The sequence below is a fragment of the Schistocerca piceifrons genome, chromosome 11, assembly GCF_021461385.2.
Source record: "Schistocerca piceifrons isolate TAMUIC-IGC-003096 chromosome 11, iqSchPice1.1, whole genome shotgun sequence".
Classification (NCBI taxonomy): Eukaryota; Metazoa; Arthropoda; class Insecta; order Orthoptera; family Acrididae; genus Schistocerca; species Schistocerca piceifrons.
Window position 1 is genome coordinate 129438659 of NC_060148.1, and position 20434 is coordinate 129459092.

At 43.0% G+C, this 20434-nt stretch overlaps 1 protein-coding gene across 4 annotated transcripts in view; it reads left to right on the forward strand.

Moving 5' to 3' along the window:
- Positions 1 to 606: 606 nt before the first annotated feature.
- LOC124719957 (zinc finger protein 724-like) overlaps positions 607 to 20434 on the forward strand; it is an 86760-nt gene continuing 66932 nt past the window's right edge. For 2 of the 4 annotated variants that reach the window (XM_047245168.1, XM_047245171.1), the window contains exons 1-2: positions 613 to 678; positions 4073 to 4162. In XM_047245168.1, the coding sequence (XP_047101124.1) occupies positions 643 to 678; positions 4073 to 4162 (126 nt within the window). In that variant the 5' untranslated portion in view covers positions 613 to 642. Of the gene's footprint in view, positions 679 to 1557; positions 1591 to 4072; positions 4163 to 20434 lie in introns of those variants that run through there. The other 2 variants (XM_047245170.1, XM_047245169.1) reach the window with 2 other exon arrangements.

A 20434-nucleotide genomic window follows, 5' to 3' on the forward strand; every position in this document is an offset into this window, starting at 1 on the left:
GAATGCCTTTGGAACCACAAAAGTGAATCATACAAAGACAGAAATTTGAGAGATGCTTCATTAATTGAAATAGTAGACAGTATGCGTGAATATGTGCCTGGAATTTATGTAGCTACAACAAAATTAAAAATTCGAAACATTCAAAATGCTTACATGAATGAACATAAAAAAGTACAGAAATCACTTAAGAGTGGTGTGTCTACAGACGGTATTTATAAACCCAGCCTTTCTTGGTTTGAAGCTGCATACCGGTTCTTAAAACACGTAGTCGAGACAAGAGAGACGAGAAACAGTTTGGTAAGTAATATTTTGCATTTATTATGTTTCCTAAAGATCTTATTTAGTAATACGTACAGCCATTTAATCAGCTGAGACAGGTGACGCCATTTTGCAAACTGCGCAATCACGAAGAATTTGTGGCGTCCTGTGTGAACGGTAGCTCACAACGCCACTCCAGAATGACTTGTGGCGATACTTTCGTTGCGTGTGTGAACAGCCACACGCGTACTAGTCGCGAAATGCTCCCCACATGAGGACAGGTATATCTTTGCCTTCTTGTAGATCAATAGCGTTAGTTTGTTCTTCCGCATTTATTATCTTAGAGCACAAGACAATAGCGTGTTGCGAAGTTGCTGCGAATTTATGTTTTTCCGAAAAGTGGTAAATTACGTTCTTCAGGTAATAGACAAGTGTCTAAGGATTAGAGACGTGAACGAAGGAAAGGCAATTTATTTTGGAACTAATTTAATACCTGAAGCAGTTCGCCAATGTCTTGTCATGGTGTAATGACTTCGTAACCCAATTGTATTTGTTTATTACGGTTGTTGGACACATTTGAACATAACTTTATTTGTTATTTAATTTTCTGTGACAAAATCACTTTCGGTGTATTTGGTTGTGGCTTTGGATGATGTTATGAATTTCGTACATAACTGTTTATTACAACTAAACAATTGCGTTACTTTCATCGAGTATGCAATTTTTCGTATTGGGTAAGGGAGTGGAATACTTAATAAAAAAGCCATTTTCGTCTACTGTTGACAGTCATGATAAAGGCACGTTTTCACGTATGTGTAGTGTCTTGTGAAATGCTTGCTATTTTCGCACTGTATGATAAAATCGCTATGTGTGTCTCTCGTAACTTGGTAAAAGAAGCGGCTGAGAGTGTGATGTGAAGTTACTGGAAGAGTTTCTCTGTGCTGTGATCCACGTGAAAGTCAGTGTTAAGTATTTGGTGACAGGCGGAAAGGGCCATTGTAAAGTTTCCCCATTGAAAATATTAGAATGGTTATGTTGACGTGCACACCGCATGTAAATATAATAATGTTTGTGAAGGGACAACCAGAAACAAAAGAGAATTTTTCTATGATCTGATGTATACCTCTTTCAGATTACAAAGTGAGCAGTTTGATTGTCATTTCTTTTGACACAGGGGCCCATAGTTATTACTAATCATTTCAGAGATTCGTTACATTGGGATGAAAGAAAGTGCTGTGTAATCCATTCATTCTGTTGGTTTTCAGTGTGTGTTTATTATTCGTCTAGTTCGTTCAGTGAATCGTTTAAGAATTCAAAGTGCAGCATAGAGTGGTATGATTATAATTACAGATTCTATTCTGTTGTCACCATTTGTTAATAATGAAAGGATTATAAAACGCTTTGATAGTCAAGGAAAGCTTTGGAGTGCAACCATTTGGTTTGACCCTCGCTGTAAGCGTGTTATGTTGTGTGAAGTCCTTCTCCAAGGCCTCGGGTTTGTGAGTCGGGTCATGTCTGTACATAGTTGGCGTATTGTTGCATTTGGTGGCGCGTGCTTGTGGGTGTTCATGTGATGATTTATGCGTGGCATTCGGTGATGTGAATTTATATAACAATTATGTGGATTTGCTGGAAGAACGTATTACAGTCGCCAGTGAGTTGATCTATTGTTTTGGGGGATTATGTGCTCATGTTGTTTGGTATGGACTGACATGTGTTAGTGTTTTCTTGTTTTTTGCTGGCATGGATATGACAGAAGAAATGTAAGTTATGCTATGCGGTTCCACAGGGTAACGATATGACAGTAATAAGGTTTATTCAGCGGTACGGTGTGATTGCCTACAATATGGGGTGTGGTGTGTAACGAGAATATGAAGTTAACTAAGAGTCCTGTCTCCTTGGATCAGTGACCTGTGTATGTGACTCTGACGCCACAACAATATTTTGAGATCTATTCAACGGAGGACCTTGTTTTAGGTATCAGGAGGATTGTTTTAGTCAAGTATTATATTGGTTAGCGTTCATCTTTCCATTTTTTTTATGTGTGAATGGTATTAGTTTTTGTTTGTTCTATTTCCTTTTGGGTGTTGTGATTAGGACTAATGTTCGGTGGGTTGGTTGGTTAAGGGGGGGGGGGGGAGGGTTGAGAGGTTGTGGTTGTTTGGAGGTTTTTGTTCTGTTTTTGTTAATTGTGTGTTGGGGGCATGAGGGGGCACCTTGTTGTATTCGTTGGTGGCTGTGGTTGGTGAGTAATGTTTTATTTTTATTTGCTTTTTAATGCCTTATATATGGTTTGTTTGTTTTGGTGTAGGCCTATAGTTCCTGTTTCTATTTTAATTGGCCAAGTAATCAGGGCGTTTCGGATTTTCAATTTGTCTGTGGGGTTTTGATATAATTGGCTTTGTGTGAGCTATGTCGGTGAAGGGCATTAGCGATACAACGTTTTGGAGTTGCGCATTTTAGTTTCCTGATACCGGAGGCTTCATTTTGAACTCTATAGTTCAACATAAGTGTACATTTCGTGTGAGTTTCGTATTTGTAATGTTACGTTGTACGTTGAGAATTTTTTGTTTTTCACGTAGGATGTGATATTTACTTTGTGATGTTGTTTTTCGTGTCCTCGTAAATTTAGTGCCTACTTCCTACAGTTGTGCCGTTAGTTTCATTTTATTGCTAGAATGAAATTTTTTGGTGACGTTTGTATTTTTATTCACATTTGTAGGCAATGACATTATGGTCACCATATTGTATACGGTGGAACTAGGGGATGTCCTCACCTTGATGATGTCATGGGTCGAGCCAGGTGGGTGGAATCAGATGTTTCCGTAATGCACACTTACATTGTATTGTGCATCAGGATAGACTCAGAATCATTCCGCTAACTTTGATGTAACAGATAACTGCGAGCTCCAATTTAACCTTCCTTTCTTCGTCTGCAAAATTTGGTCAACTAGTGTACATTATGGTTTTACTTAGTAAATTCATTGTACTATATTAGTTTCTTTTCTTGATCATAATGCCAAATGTAGAGTTCATCCAGATAAATCTTTCTCCCATAGTTCACAAAATAGTGCGATGTAGCTTAAGCCAGTGCTCCATAGTGCATTATACCTTAAGCCGGTGCTCTAAAGGAACTGTAGCAATCAATGTACATTTAAAATACAATGTTGCAGTGCCTGTATTGTTAAGAATGATGACACAATGGCTGTAGTTGCCACAGCACTTATTCCTGCAGACATGCATGCATGTCCGAAGGAACATTGCGTCATTTCTCTTAACAGCACAGAAACTGAAATATCATATTTATTCACCAATACTGGGCAGTGACATCAAATTAAAAGTCCTCCCCTGTGTGGGAATTATGTAATGTGTGTATGAATACAGGTTGTGGCACAGGAACGATGATGCACATAAGTTTGGGTATGGCTGTGAGTCGTGGATGGATAGCCAAAGTGGTTAAGGTGACCACTTGTGGAAAGCGGGAAATCCAGATTCAAATTTTGGTGCAGCACAGATTTTCATTGTCATCATTCCCTTAAACAGCTGATGGTTGTTGGTATTTGCAACTGTGAAAATATTTCAGTATTCATTTTTTTGCATTGTACATGATTTTGAGATTGTGTTCTGACTATCTGTAAAAAAATTAGGTCATGTTGTTGGATGCTTGTTTCTTAGCCAGGGTCATATGTATTTTTTGTATAGTTTGTTGTTTACTGCGGTCCATAAGAGACAGAAAATATTGTCTTTGAGCTATACCTGATAGTGACAATGGAAATTGAGTACAGCGGTTTTTATCTGATTGTCTGTTTTTCAGACGTGTACAGTGGCAGCCATGGATGACATGAATACTATCTGGATAAAACAAGAGATAACAGATGGGGTACCTTCTGAGCCGGACCCTATGGTGAGTGGCTTCCTTGTATTTCCTGCTACTGTTTCATTAATTTCTGTGTGCAGTATGGTGTGTGAGTAAACATAATTCATATTTTGTTGCTGTATGAGTGAGTAATTCAGTCTCAATTTTCTAAAATTGAAGTGTATGTTCATGTTAAATATTACATGTTACAACACTACTTTATGTCATTGCTGGTGTGGAAGCTCTCACACAATGGAGGTAGTGCACCAACTAATTCTTTGATGGTATATTTGGCTTAGTGAGTTTATTCTGATCAGATATATCTCTTTTTAAATGTCAACTTTATTGACCTACATAATACTAAAGTTCATTTTCTCATGAATATTAGCAATGTTACTAAATATAAAAATGAAAAACATTACATCTTTTTACACTGTGTGCACCACGAATTTAGATTTCTATGTATTTGATTTAAAATAATTATTACAGAAATGAGTGTGAAGACACACTTATTGTGTTCATCAGTCTGAGAAATATGTTTCATAATAATATTTACATTCTGCATTGGCTTCGAATATGCAAACGAGGCTTCAGTGAGGACTGATAGCAATTAAGTTCACTGTTAGAGGGATATCATTAATTGACATCAATTAATAGTTATGCAATTTCATATATGTATGCAGCTTTACTGTATGGTTAAAAGATAATGGCATACTCTTGGTAAAATAGTCCCCCATTCGGTTCTCCGGGCGGGGACTACTCGAGAGGACATCGTTATCAGGAGAAAGGAAATTGGCGCTCTACGGATCGGAGTGTGGAATGTCAGATCCCTTAATCAGGCAGGTAGGTTAGAAAATTTGAAATGGAAAATGGATAGGTTAAAGCTAGATATAGTGGGAATAAGTGAAGTTCGATGGTAGGAGGAACAAGACTTTTGGTCAGGTGAATACAGGGTTCTAAATACAAAATCAACTAGGGGTAATGCAGGAGGAGGTTTAATAATGAATTTAAAAAATGAGAGTGCAGGTAAGCTGCTACAAATAGCATAGTGAACGCATTATTGTGCCCAAGATAGACACAAAGCCCACGCCTACTACAGTAGTACACATTTATATGCCAACTAGCTCTGCAGATGATGAAGAAATTGATGAAATGTATGATGACATAAAAGAAATTATTCAGATAGTGAAGGGAGATGAAAATTTAATAGTCATGGGTGACTGGAATTCGATAGTAGGGAAAGTAAGAGAAGGAAACGTAGTAGGTGAATATGGATTGGGGTTAAAAAATGAAAGAGGAAGTTGCCTGGTAGAATTTTGCACGGATCATTACTTCATCATGGCTAACACTTGGTTCAAGTTTCATAACAGAAGGTTGTATACATGGAAGAGGCCTGGAGATGCTCAAAGGTTTCAGATAGATTACATAGTGATAAGACAGAGATTTAGGAACCAGATTTTAAATAGTAAGACATTTCCAGGGGCAGCTGTGGACTCAGACCACAATCTATTGGTTATGAACTGTAGATTAAAACTGAAGAAACTGCAAAAAGGTGGGAATTTAAGGAGATGGGACCTGGATAAACTGAAAGAACCAGATGTTGTACAGAGTTTCAGGGAGAGCATAAGGGAACAACTGACAGGAATGGGGGAAAGAAATACAGTAGAAGAAGAATGGGTAGCTTTGAGGGATGAAGTAGTGAAGGCAGCAGAGGATCAAGTAGGTAAAAAGACGAGGGCTAGTAGAAATCCTTGGGTAACAGAAGAAATATTAAATGTAATTGATGAAAGGAGAAAATATAAAAATACAGTAAATGAAGCAGGCAAAAAGGAATACAAACGTCTCAAAAATGAGATTGACATGAAGTGCAAAATGGCTAAGCAGGGATGGCTGGAGGACAAATGTAACGATGTAGAGGCTTATCTCATTAGGGGTAAGGTAGTGCCTACAGGAAAATTAGAGACTTTTGGAGAAAAGAGAACCACTTGTATGAATATCAAGAGCTCAGATGGAAACCCAGTTCTAAGCAAAGAAGGGAAAGCAGAAAGGTGGAAGAAGTATATAGAGAGTCTATACAAGGGCGATGTACTTGTAGACAATATTATGGAAATGGAAGAAGATGTAGATGAAGATGAAATCCGAGATATTATACTGAAAGACCTAAGTCGAAACAAGGCCCCGGGAGTAGACGACATTCCGTTAGAACTACTGGCAACCTTGGGAGAGCCAGTCCTGACAAAACTCTACCATCTGGTGAGCAAGATGTATGAGACAGGCGAAGTACCGTCAGACTTCAAGAAGAATATAATAATTCCAATCCCAAAGGAAGCAGGTGTTGACAGATGTGAAAATTACCGAACTATCAGTTCAGTAAGTCACAGCTGCAAAATACTAATGCGAATTCTTTACAGATGAATGGAAAAACTGGTAGAAGCCGACCTCGGGGAAGATCAGTTTCGATTCCGTAGAAATATTGTAACACGTGAGACAATACTGACCCTATGACTTATCTTAAAAGATAGATTAAGGAAAGGCAAACCTATGTTTCTAGTATTTGTAGACTTAGAGAAAGCTTTTGACAATGTTGACTGGAATACTCTCTTTCAAATTCTGAAGGTGACAGGGGTACAATACAGGGAGCGAAAGGCTATTTTCAATTTGTACAGAAACTGGATGGAGTGGAGGGACATAAGAGGGAAGTAGTGGTTAGGAAGGGAGTGAGACAGGGTTGTAGCCTCTCCCCGATCTTATTCAATCTGTATATTGAGCAAGCAGTAAAGGAAAGAAAAGAAAAATTCGGAGTAGGTATTAAAATCCATGGAGAAGAAATAAAAACTTTGAGGTTTGCCGATGACATTGTAATTCTGTCAGAGACAGCAAAGGACTTGGAAGAACAGTTGAATGGAATGGACAGTGTCTTGAAAGGAGGATATAAGATGAACATCAACAAAAGCAAAATGAGGATAATGGAATGTAGTCAAATTAAGTCGGGTGATGCTGAGGGAATTAGATTAGGAAATGAGTTTTGCTATTTGGGAAGCAAAATAACTGATGATGGTTGAAGTAGAGAGGATATAAAATGTAGACTGACAATGGCAAGGAAAGCGTTTCTGAAGAAGAAAAATTTGTTAACATGGAGTATAGATTTAAGTGTCAGGAAATCGTTTCTGAAGGTATTTGTTTGGAGTGTAGCTATGTATGGAAATGAAACATGGATGATAAATAGTTTGGACAAGAAGAGAATAGAAGCTTTTGAAATGTGGTGCTACAGAAGAATGCTGAAGATTAGATGGGTAGATCACATAAATAATGAGGGGGTAGATCACATAACTAATGAGGAGGTATTGAATAGAATTGGGGAGAAGAGGAGTTTGTGGCACAACTTGACTACAAGAAGGGATCGGTTGGTAGGACATGTTATGAGGCATCAAGGGATCACCAATTTAGTATTGGAGGACAGCGTGGGGGGTAAGAATCGTAGAGGGAGACCAATCGATGAATACACTAAGCAGATTCAGAAGGATGTAGGTTGCAGTAGTTACTGGAAGATGATGAAGATTGCACAGGATAGAGTAGCAGGGAGAACTGCATCAAACCAGTCTCAGGACTGAAGACAACAACAATAATATTTACATTCTGCATTGGCTTTGAATATGTAAACGAAACTTCAGTAAGGACTGAGAGCAATTAAGTTCACTTTCAGAGGGATATCATTAAGTGACAGCAATTAATAGTTATGCAATTTGATGTACGTAGAATGAATCACTATGCAGCAGTGCAGTTGTGACAAAGCCATAGGGTTGCCCTTTGACTGTTAGCATGTTTCTTTGCTACCACCCTGTAAATTCACTTTCCATTGTCATTAATAATGTTCGTAAAACTGCAAGTATGATACAGAAAATTAAAGGGCTACAGAGTTAAGCACTGTGAAGTTTCACTCAGTGCAACCAATTGGAGGCTGGTCAGCAATTGCTGGATAGACTAACTCACAGGGTGCCATTAGTCATTCTTACAGTGCTTCCCACAAGGACAGACGGTACTGACACAACTATGCAACAGTTGACTTTTGAACTACCTGCAGGTCCCAAATATGTTTCCTGAAGCATCTGTCAAAATCCTAAACTAGCTCTGAGAAAATTAGGGAAGTAACTATATATAATCAAATTTACTGAAAACAGTAATAGGTTGAGTAGAACCTGCTGATATCAGGCTTTGGCAGTAACTCTTGATGTAATGAAAGTTGGCTCATCCTTAGGGTAGCTTAAGGTATAGGTTAATGTAAGGTGATTTTTTGATTTTGAGCTGGCAAAGCCAACAAATGGGATATTGTAAGGGTCACTATTATTATTGTCGTGACATTTATTTTAGACCAGTTGGGTTTATTGACGGGCAGCTTTGGCAAGTTCCATATTTGGCATTACTGCCAGAAAGAGCCCTGTTACAATCTGGTAGCTTAAACTTACAATCTTTGCAAATTAATTGAAAATTTCAACTTTTTAGAATAGATGAGAACTAGTTTGAACTTCAACTCTGAAACTATTGCGAAGCCCCATGAAATCTTCTCACACTTCATTTGCCACTTTAGTTGGTAGACTGAATATTTTCGTTGACTTCTGATATTTATTTGGGTATGAATTCATTGAAAGCCACCTTTGTTGCCAAATTTAATAAAACGTAATATTTTTGGTTGTTTTATATATCATTTTCTAAACACATGGTGTCATCATTCTCTCCACAGTTCTACTTTGACATTGTTCCCATGGCTTTGGTCAGTGTCCATTTGAAGTCGTAATGGCTGAATGAATATTTGCCAGTTCCCATCTTAAAAGATAAATTAATAATGATGTCAAAGATTGTTGTATTTCCATCTGCCGTGAGGTTTCCATTCAAAAATTTTTTGGCCACCAGTCTGGTGTTCTCAGGAAATGTAGATAGTACTTTAATGATTCTGTTTCCATGCTGTCACTGTTTCATTTATCATTCTATCTGTTAACTTCACCATTAGTCTTTTCCACAATTCTTGACATTCTGTTACTTCTCTTTAAATAATAGATTTCTCCAGCTGTCACACTTCTCTTTAGATCAATATTTAAAATCCTTAGTTCTGTTAATAGGACAGATACAGCCATTATACTACTCTCTCCTTTATTGTTGTTGTTGGAAATATTCTTGTCTCTCAAAAAAATTCATATGCGTTGTTACTTTTTTTCCTTTGTTGTATTCAGTGTTACGCAATCCACTCTTATCGGCACATGACCCCTAGATATTTAAAGCATTCTACCTGCCTTGTAAATGCTATGTCATTGATGTGTTTGTAAAAACTATCACTATTCAGTGTGACATATTGAGTTTCTGTGAGGCTCGCCTACAATCCCCGTTTGTCATATTCCTGATACAGTTAAGAGCCAAAGAAACTGGTACACCTGCCTTACATCATGTAGGGACCACGTGAGCATGCAGAAGTGCTGCAGCATGATGTGGCATGGTCTCGACTTATGTCTGCAGCAGTGCTGGAGGGAATTGACACCATGAATTCTTGAGGGCTGTCCATAAATCTGTAAGAGTACGAGGGGGTGGAGATCTCTTCTGAACAGCACATTGCAAGACATCCTAGATATGCTCAATAATGTTCATGTCAGGGGATTTGCTGTGGCCAGCGGAAGTGTTTAAACCCAGAAGAGTGTTTTTGGAGCCTTTCCGTAGCAATTCTGGCTGTGTGGGGTGTTGCATTGTCCAGCTGGAATTGCTAAAGTTACTCGAAATGCACAATGGATACGAATGGATGCAGGTAGTCAGACAGGAAGCTTATGTACATGTTACCTGTCAGTTGTATCGAGACATATCGGGTGGGTTCCATATCACTCCAACTGCACAAGCCCCAACCATTACAGAGCCTCCACCAGCTTGCTGTGCTGAAATGCATAAATTATATTATTTGTAAGTTATTAATATTTGTATGTGTTGTTCATAAAATTCATAACAATTGTAGCAGAGACATAAATTACACATATAGCACAGTGTTTAAAAGTCCCTGATACAAGCAGTGAAAACAAGCAGACATGGCAGCATGATTACCCCACTCTATGACAACTCCAATTTGTGTGGGCCTTTTTCCTTCTTTTTTTTTTGCTATAGTTCAGTGTTATAGCATGTGTAAATTTGGTGTTCTGACTAGTCAGGCTGCAGCAGCAGTTGTAGCAAGAAGTTCATAAAGTGCTTTATTATTTTATGAGGCACATTAAGTTGCAGAACACTTACACATTAGGTTCTGACCACATCCTTTGTCACAAAATGAAAGAGAAACACCATTAATTCACACAAGCAAGCACACCTCATGCAAACATGATTACCAACCCCGGCAGCTTGGACCAGAGCTGCTTGGGGGTCCTGTGCGCGTGAAGTGTGCTTGATTGTGTGAATGAATGTTGTTTTTCTCTATCTTCTTCTGATGAAAGATGTTGCCGAAAGCTAATGTGTAAATGTCTTTTAATTGTGCCTGCCTGCAACTTAATGTGTTATCTGTACAGTAAGTAGTAATCTGTCTTTTCCTTGTGTTGTTGACATTCCAACCTGTAGTTTCCCTAGTTTTATCATCGAACAATTTAGGTTTAAATTGGTTATTGTCAGCTCATAAACTAACTATGAATATCCATGAAAAGGAAAGGATGGTGGTTCATATATAAATATTTGGGTTGAGTAGCATAGTGTTAATGTGACGAATTCTTTAAAATAAGCTGCAGACCTGAGCTAATGGTCTTGTTTTCAGTTGGGTAAGGTCTTGTGTCTGGTTGTGCATCCAGAACACTGTTGTGGCTTCAGACTGTGTTAATGGGGCCTGGTATGTTTTGGTGATCACAAGTTGAACAATTAGAAGTATTCTGGGACTTTAAATTCAGTTGGAACTTGGGAATTTCAAGTCACTGGCAAGGATTGATTCTTTGTAGTCATGTAAACTTTTAGTATTTAACTGTTTATAAGGAGCTGTGAACTTTTAGTGAGTTTGCTGCATATTAATTGTATGATGAACTTGTTCTACATCAATGATGATGATCTTCATCATGATAATGAACTATAGATTTCACTGTGAGTGCTAATGAAATTTCACACTTTCTCAAGCTGTTAAGAACCAGCTGCTAGTTCTTTGTGAATTAGTGTGTGGCCTTGTGCATTTATTCCAACTTACTACTGTATGTAAATTATCCACTTGCACTGTAAGTATACCTCATTGAGCTACTTTGAATGTTATACAGTTGATTTATTAACTTTGATGTGAAACCACCATTCACATGTATTTGTGTGCTTACAAAAATAAAGTTCTAGTTAAAATTCTAAACTGCTCATTGTAGACAACATCAACAGCCTACAGGATTGTTTTAACATATTTACCCTTCATTTTAATTAATTATTTCTTATTTTGTCACTATTGTCGGTACCAGTAAGAGGGCTTCTGGATTAATTTTGAGCTATAATTTGAGCTTAAAGGCTACAATGGATAAACTACCCCTGCTGAGTCATTGAGCATGTACTGAAACATCATGTCGTGGATTGCCCTCTGCAAGCTGCTTGTTCTGTAAGAGTTTAATTGATGCATGTAGAGGCCAATGTTTTGTAAAGTTATAGTCTGTCACTGTTCTGTACTAGGAACCATATCGTAAGCTTAACCTTTAACCAAATCAGCAAAGGCTATGTGTAGCTCCTTCCTTAGGCTATAAATTTCTCCACTAGTCATAGTAAAATAGAGATTATCTGTACTGTCTAAACTCACTCAGGTCTTCCCAAATATGATGGCCAACATTCTTCCGTAACCCCCTGTGGGCCCGGGGGCTAGAATAGGCCCTAGGTATTGCTGCCTGTCGTAAGAGGTGATTAAAATGAGTCTCGCACCTTTTGGCCTTTATGTGATGGTCCCCTGTAGGGTTTGACCTCCATTTTTCAAAATTTTCTCGAAGAGTGAGCCAATTGGGGAAGGGCGCCTTACATGGTGCATTGTGTCCGTCATGCACTGAGATCTTTAGCCCACTTTCTCCTTGTGGCATTGCAGTCCCACTCATCTGCCATCTCTTGAGCGAGGACACCTTCCTGGGTGCATTCCTTCGCCCACTGTGCAGTGTCGTTTTCTGTGCCAACGAGGACCATGGAATTCCTTGCATCTCATATCCAGCATGGTGGCAGGTCTGTTGTGGTGGGGTCACCATATGCCCTGTTGGTTGTAGCCCCCTGACAACACAGTATCACACTACTGATGCCTGCGCCGTTAACTCCCCATGTATGCCATGGAGTAGATGCCCATCTCCCTGGGGCATCTGGAGTCACGGCAATGGTCATCGTGCCAGGTGGCCCTTGCTGAGGCTGAGTGGCGCCCATGGGAAGGGCCCCTGGTCAAAGTGGGTGGCATCAGGGTGGCTGACACGCCATGAAGCATAGTACGTCATCTCCTGCTGGTGGTCCGTCGCCAGCAGTCTCTAAGTGGGCAAAGTCTAACTTCAATGCTAAGAAATATGACCAAATTGTTCCCCTCCCTGTCCACACCATGGGTGGAACGCCAGGCTAAGGATGGCAGTGAAGCTTATTCACACCAGTACCTCATACGTACAAGAGTTGATGGGGAATCTTTCATGTCCATGAAGCCTCAGTTTTTTGTGTAGCGTTTCGAGGACAAGTTGGGGGAGTGGAGGGCTTGTCCAACTGTGCTCTGGGTCAGTCTTGATAAAAACAGCATCCTCTGTCCAGTCACGGGCGTTACTCGCTTGTGACAAGTTAGGGTATGTTTCTGTTACCATGTCCCGTAAGAGCTTAAATATGGTCCAGGAAATTATATTCCACAGGTACAGACAATAAGCAGTCAGACAACAAGCTGTGCTCCAATTTAGAGTGGTGAGGTGTTCATTTTGTCTGGCGCCATTCGGCCATATGTCTTCCTACTGCACTTCCAGTGTCACATGTTGAGATTGTGGACGTCCATCACATCCTAATACTCCATGTGCCGCACCTCCCATCTGTGTCAACTACCGAGAGCATCATTCACCTTGTTCGCCAGACCGCAGGATTTTACAGAAAGAGAGGAAAATCATGGAATATAAGACGCTGGACCAACTGACCTACACTGAGGCTAAGAGGAAATTTGAGTGCCTACATCCTGTGACTATGACCTCCTCTTACGCTGGCGCTACAAAAACAGTTGTTGCCTCATCAGTTCCTCACATTCCTGTCGCCTCTCAGAACCACGAGACTCCACCTGCCCCTTGATGGTGGGGGGCACTTCCTTCCCTGTTGCTCCCACACCCCCTATTTCGGGAGCAACACCGCCCCCAACCATCGAGGATATCAGTCCCCACTTATGAGCCGGAGAAGTGTAAGTCTTCTTTGGCTCCTCTTGCTAGGAAGGGGTCCCTTGGGTCACTGCCTTCCCAGGTTTCTGCTAGTGGAAGGGATGACACCTGCCAGTGTCTGAAGAGCCCAAAAGCAGCTGGTCGTAGGGCTTCACACTCATCCTCAGTCCCGGAGACTGAATGAGTGAAGTCTTCCCAGCCAGGAAAACCCAAGAAGCAGTGAGAGAAATCCAACAAGAAGGTCCCTAAGAGCAAGGGAATTGCAGTGGCACCCACACCACCACTACCTACAAGCTCTGCTTCTGTGGATGAGGCCGCTGAGGACCTAGATCTCCGGCCAAATGCGTTACGTGTGGCGGGGTTCCCATGGGGGTGCATGTCCACCTCCGTCCCTTCGTTGCACCAACTGTATGGATGACCACACTGCTTCCTCTAGAGATTGCCCCATTTTCAAAGATGAATGGCTTACTCAGGAAACCATAGTGAAGGAAAAGGTGTCTACATTTTTGATCGTAAGGTATTCGCCTGTCGCAAGCCCACTGTGCCTCCAGCAGGTAAATATAGCACTGTCCTTGCATCTCCTTGGTCTTCTAAGGAGGCAGCCATGCAGACTTGTGATCTCACCTTTAGTGCCACGGTCGTCAGATTGGCGAGTGCAAAGATTGCCCATTCAACCTCCACACTATCACCTGCTCACTCTACAGCTCACCCTTCATTGGCACCTGCTCAATCACGAGCCCCAAAATCAGACACCCAGACTTACAAAAATGAGCCTACTCGCGAAGATTTTTTACATACCCCAATTTCACAACCGTCGATTTCTCCCTCATCTCAATGTCCTGTTTCCAAGAAGGCTCATAAGAAACGAAGTTCCTCTCCTTCTCCGCCATGGCATCTGGCGGCCGATCAACTGACCAATCGCTGGTGGCAGGAACTGCCCCCGAACAACCTATGGATCAGGATCTTCTGCCTTTGACTGAATGCCGTTCCATGCTGTTGGCCTCCGGCTCTCAGAAGTCGTTGAGTTGAGAGCAACCGTGGTAAGATTCTTCCCTTTTCTGTCCACCCTATGTCAATTATCCACTGGAATATCTGCAGCATTAGAGCTTATCGGGATGAATTGTCAATCCTCTTACGATCATACTTGCTGGTCAACTTCTGTCTTCAGGAAACAAAACTGCGTTCCCATGATCGCTTTGTTTTCCCTCATTTCCAATCAGTACAGTTTGATCTCCCGTCTGTTGATGGAGCTCCAGCACACGGTGGACTTATGATTCTTCTCCATGATACTGTCGATTATCACCCAGTCCCCTTAAACAGTTCCTTCCAAGCTGTTGCAGTCCGTCTTTCCCTTTCTGGATATGTCTTCTCTCTTTGTACCGTGTACATTCCATCATCCACACCGATGGCAAGAGCACATCTCCTTCATCTCCTTGGTCAGCTCCCAACCCCCTATTTGTTGGTTGGGGACTTTAATGCCCACCACCCGCTTTGGGGGTCTCTGCGTCCTTGTCCGCAAGGCTTTCTATTGATTGACCTCTTCCACCAAGCAGATCTTGTTTGCCTCAACACTGAGGAACCTACATTTTTGTCTGCCTCCATGACAAATTTCTCTCATTTGGATCTTTCAGTCGGTACTTTTCAGCTAGCTTGGCGCTTTGAATGGTTCACTCTTGCTGATACACACTCGAGTGACCATTTTCCATGTGTCCTTCGATTGCAGCTACAACTGCCATCTGTGACCTGAAATGCTAGAACTTTGCTCAAGCCAATTGGACACTTTTTTCGTCTCTAGCGACATTCGATGACAGTCACTTTCCTAGCATCGATGATCAGGTCACCCATGTCTACCGAAGTTATTCTTACAGCTGCGGAACGTTCAATACCTCGCACCTCCGATTTGCCCCCGTCCCCCCAGTTCCTTGGTGGAATGAGGCGTGCCGTGACGCAGTACGCGAGCGGAGACATGCTCTTCGCATTTTCCGCCACCGTCCTACTTTGGCCAACTGTATCCGCTATAAGCAGTTACGTGCGCGATGCCATCGCGTCATCTGCGATAGCAAGAAGGCAAGCTGGGAGTTATTTACTAGCTCTTTTAACACTTTCACTCCCTCCCCAGAAGTTTGGAGTTGAATTTAGTGGTTATCTGGTGGTGCACCTAGTTTCTCACTGTTGCGCATGATACCTTAGTGAACCCAGTCGCAATTTCTAACTCATTGGTCAACACTTTGCTGAGATTTCGAGCTCTTCGAATTGCCCGCCAGCCTTTCTCCCAAAGAAAGGTGCAGTGGAAGTGCGGCCTGTTGCTTTCTCATCTCAAAATAGCGAAAGCTATAATACATAAAAACAAAGATGAGGTGACTTACCGAACAAAAGCGCTGGCAGGTCGATAGACACACAAACAAACACAAACACACACACAAAATTCAAGCTTTCGCAACAAACTGTTGCCTCATCAGGAAAGAGGTAAGGAGAGGGGAAGACGAAAGGAAGTGGGTTTTAAAGGAGAGGGTAAGGAGTCATTCCAATCCCGGGAGCGGAAAGACTTACCTTAGGGGGAAAAAAGGACAGGTATACACTCGCACACACGCACATATCCATCCACACATACAGACACAAGCAGACATATTTAAAGACAAAGAGTTTGGGCAGAGATGTCAGTCGAGGCAGAAGTGTAGAGGCAAAGAAGTTGTTGAAAGACAGGTGAGGTATGAGTGGCGGCAACTTGAAATTAGCGGAGATTGAGGCCTGGCGGATGACGAGAAGAGAGGATATACTGAAGGGCAAGTTCCCATCTCCGGAGTTCGGATAGGTTGGTGTTGGTGGGAAGTATCCAGATAACCCGGACGGTGTAACACTGTGCCAAGATGTGCTGGCTGTGCACCAAGGCATGTTTAGCCACAGGGTGATCCTCATTACCAACAAACACTGTCTGCCTGTGTCCATTCATGCGAATGGACAGTTTGTTGCTGGTCATTCCCACATAGAATGCATCACAGTGTAGGCAGGTCAGTTGGTAAATCACGTGGGTGCTTTCACATGTGGCTCTGCCTCTGATCGTGTACACCTTCCGGGTTACAGGACTGGAGTAGGTGGTGGTGGGAGGGTGCATGGGACAGGTTTTGCATCGGGGGCGGTTACAAGGATAGGAGCCAGAGGGTAGGGAAGGTGGTTTGGGGATTTCATAGGGATGAACTAACAGGTTACGAAGGTTAGGTGGACGGCGGAAAGACACTCTTGGCGGAGTGGGGAGGATTTCATGAAGGATGGATCTCATTTCAGGGCAGGATTTGAGGAAGTCGTATCCCTGCTGGAGAGCCACATTCAGAGTCTGGTCCAGTCCCGGAAAGTATCCTGTCACAAGTGGGGCACTTTTGTGGTTCTTCTGTGGGGGATTCTGGGTTTGAGGGGACGAGGAAGTGGCTCTGGTTATTTGCTTCTGTACCAGGTCGGGAGGGTAGTTGCGGGATGCGAAAGCTGTTTTCAGGTTGTTGGTGTAATGATTCAGGGATTCCGGACTGGAGCAGATTCGTTTGCCACGAAGACCTAGGCTGTAGGGAAGGGACCGTTTGATGTGGAATGGGTGGCAGCTGTCATAATGGAGGTACTGTTGCTTGTTGGTGGGTTTGATGTGGACGGACGTGTGAAGTTGGCCATTGGACAGGTGGAGGTCAACGTCAAGGAAAGTGGCATGGGATTTGGAGTAGGACCAGGTGAAACTGATGGAACCAAAGGAGTTGAGGTTGGAGAGGAAGTTCTGGAGTTCTTCTTCACTGTGAGTCCAGATCATGAAGATGTCATCAATAAATCTGTACCAAACTTTGGGTTGGCAGACTTGGGTAACCAAGAAGGCTTCCTCTAAGCGACCCATGAATAGGTTGGCGTACGAGGGGGCCATCCTGGTGCCCATGGCTGTTCCCTTTAATTGTTGGTATGTCTGGCCCTCAAAAGTGAAGAAGTTGTGGGTCAGGATGAAGCTGGCTAAGGTGATGAGGAAAGAGGTTTTAGGTAGGGTGGCAGGTGATCGGCGTGAAAGGAAATGCTCCATCGCAGCGAGGCCCTGGACGTGCGGAATATTTGTGTATAAGGAAGTGGCATCAATGGTTACAAGGATGGTTTCTGGGGGTAACAGATTGGGTAAGGATTCCAGGCGTTCAAGGAAGTGGTTGGTGTCCTTGATGAAGGATGGGAGACTGCATGTAATGGGTTGAAGGTGTTGATCTACGTAGGCAGAGATGCGTTCTGTGGGGGCTTGGTAACCAGCTACAATGGGGCGGCCGGGATGATTGGGTTTGTGGATTTTAGGAAGAAGGTAGAAGGTAGGGGTGCGGGGTGTCGGTGGGGTCAGGAGGTTGATGGAGTCAGGTGAAAGGTTTTGCAGGGGGCCTAAGGTTCTGAGGATTCCTTGAAGCTCCGCCTGGACATCGGGAATGGGGTTACCTTGGCAAACTTTGTATGTGGTGTTGTCTGAAAGCTGACGCAGTCCCTCAGCCACATACTCCCGACGATCAAGTACCACCGTCGTGGAACCCTTGTCCGCCGGAAGAATGACGATGGATCGGTCAGCCTTCAGATCACGGATAGCCTGGGCTTCAGCAGTGGTGATGTTGGGTGTAGGATTAAGGTTTTTTAAGAAGGATTGAGATGCAAGGCTGGAAGTCAGAAATTCCTGGAAGGTTTGGAGAGGGTGATTTTGAGGAAGAGGAGGTGGGTCCCGCTGTGACGGAGGACGGAACTGTTCCAGGCAGGGTTCAATTTGGATGGTGTCTTGAGGAGTCGGATCATTAGGAGTAGGATTAGGATCATTTTTCTTCGTGGCAAAGTGATACTTCCAGCAGAGAGTACGGGTGTAGGACAGAAAATCTTTGACGAGGGCTGTTTGGTTGAATCTGGGAGTGGGGCTGAAGGTGAGGCCTTTGGATAGGACAGAGGTTTCGGATTGGGAGAGAGGTTTGGAGGAAAGGTTAACTACTGAATTAGGGTGTTGTGGTTCCAGATTGTGTTGATCGGAATTTTGAGGTTTTGGAAGGAGTGGAGCTGGAAGTGGGAGATTGAGTAGATGGGAGAGACTGGGTTTGTGTGCAATGAGAGGAGGTTGAGGTTTGCTGGAAAGGTTGTGAAGGGTGAGTGAGTTGCCTTTCCGGAGGTGGGAAACCAGGAGATTGGATAGTTTTTTGAGGTGGAGGGTGGCATGCTGTTCTAATTTACGGTTGGCCTGTAGGAGGATGCTCTGAACAGCCGGTGTGGATGTGGGGGAGGAAAGATTAAGGACTCCAACCTCAACTCCTTTGGTTCCATCAGTTTCACCTGGTCCTACTCCAAATCCCATGCCACTTTCCTTGACGTTGACCTCCACCTGTCCAATGGCCAACTTCACACGTCCGTCCACATCAAACCCACCAACAAGCAACAGTACCTCCATTATGACAGCTGCCACCCATTCCACATCAAACGGTCCCTTCCCTACAGCCTAGGTCTTCGTGGCAAACGAATCTGCTCCAGTCCGGAATCCCTGAATCATTACACCAACAACCTGAAAACAGCTTTCGCATCCCGCAACTACCCTCCCGACCTGGTACAGAAGCAAATAACCAGAGCCACTTCCTCGTCCCCTCAAACCCAGAATCCCCCACAGAAGAACCACAAAAGTGCCCCACTTGTGACAGGATACTTTCCGGGACTGGACCAGACTCTGAATGTGGCTCTCCAGCAGGGATACGACTTCCTCAAATCCTGCCCTGAAATGAGATCCATCCTTCATGAAATCCTCCCCACTCCGCCAAGAGTGTCTTTCCGCCGTCCACCTAACCTTCGTAACCTGTTAGTTCATCCCTATGAAATCCCCAAACCACCTTCCCTACCCTCTGGCTCCTATCCTTGTAACCGCCCCCGATGCAAAACCTGTCCCATGCACCCTCCCACCACCACCTACTCCAGTCCTGTAACCCGGAAGGTGTACACGATCAGAGGCAGAGCCACGTGTGAAAGCACCCACGTGATTTACCAACTGACCTGCCTACACTGTGATGCATTCTATGTGGGAATGACCAGCAACAAACTGTCCATTCGCATGAATGGACACAGGCAGACAGTGTTTGTTGGTAATGAGGATCACCCTGTGGCTAAACATGCCTTGGTGCACAGCCAGCACATCTTGGCACAGTGTTACACCGTCCGGGTTATCTGGATACTTCCCACCAACACCAACCTATCCGAACTCCGGAGATGGGAACTTGCCCTTCAGTATATCCTCTCTTCTCGTCATCCGCCAGGCCTCAATCTCCGCTAATTTCAAGTTGCCGCCACTCATACCTCACCTGTCTTTCAACAACTTCTTTGCCTCTACACTTCTGCCTCGACTGACATCTCTGCCCAAACTCTTTGTCTTTAAATATGTCTGCTTGTGTCTGTATGTGTGGATGGATATGTGCGTGTGTGCGAGTGTATACCTGTCCTTTTTTCCCCCTAAGGTAAGTCTTTCCGCTCCCGGGATTGGAATGACTCCTTACCCTCTCCTTTAAAACCCACTTCCTTTTGTCTTCCCCTCTCCTTACCTCTTTCCTGATGAGGCAACAGTTTGTTGCGAAAGCTTGAATTTTGTGTGTGTGTTTGTGTTTGTTTGTGTGTCTATCGACCTGCCAGCGCTTTTGTTCGGTAAGTCACCTCATCTTTGTTTTTATATATAATTTTTCCCACGTGGAATGTTTCCTTCCATTATATTGAAAGCTATAATACTGTTTTCTCCGTGTGGGATCTCCAACACACACTTTCTTCTTCTCACTCTTCTGCCCCAGGACCAGATGGTGTCCACATCCAAATGTTGCTGCATTTATCCTACCATAGTCTGCTTTACCTCCTTCGCCTTAATAATCAAATTTGGACTGATAGTACTTTTCCCAGAAGATGGCGGGAAGCTATCGCTGTTCCTGTACTGAAACCTGGAAAGGACAAACATCTCCCCTCTAGCTATCGCCCCATTTCTCTCATGCGT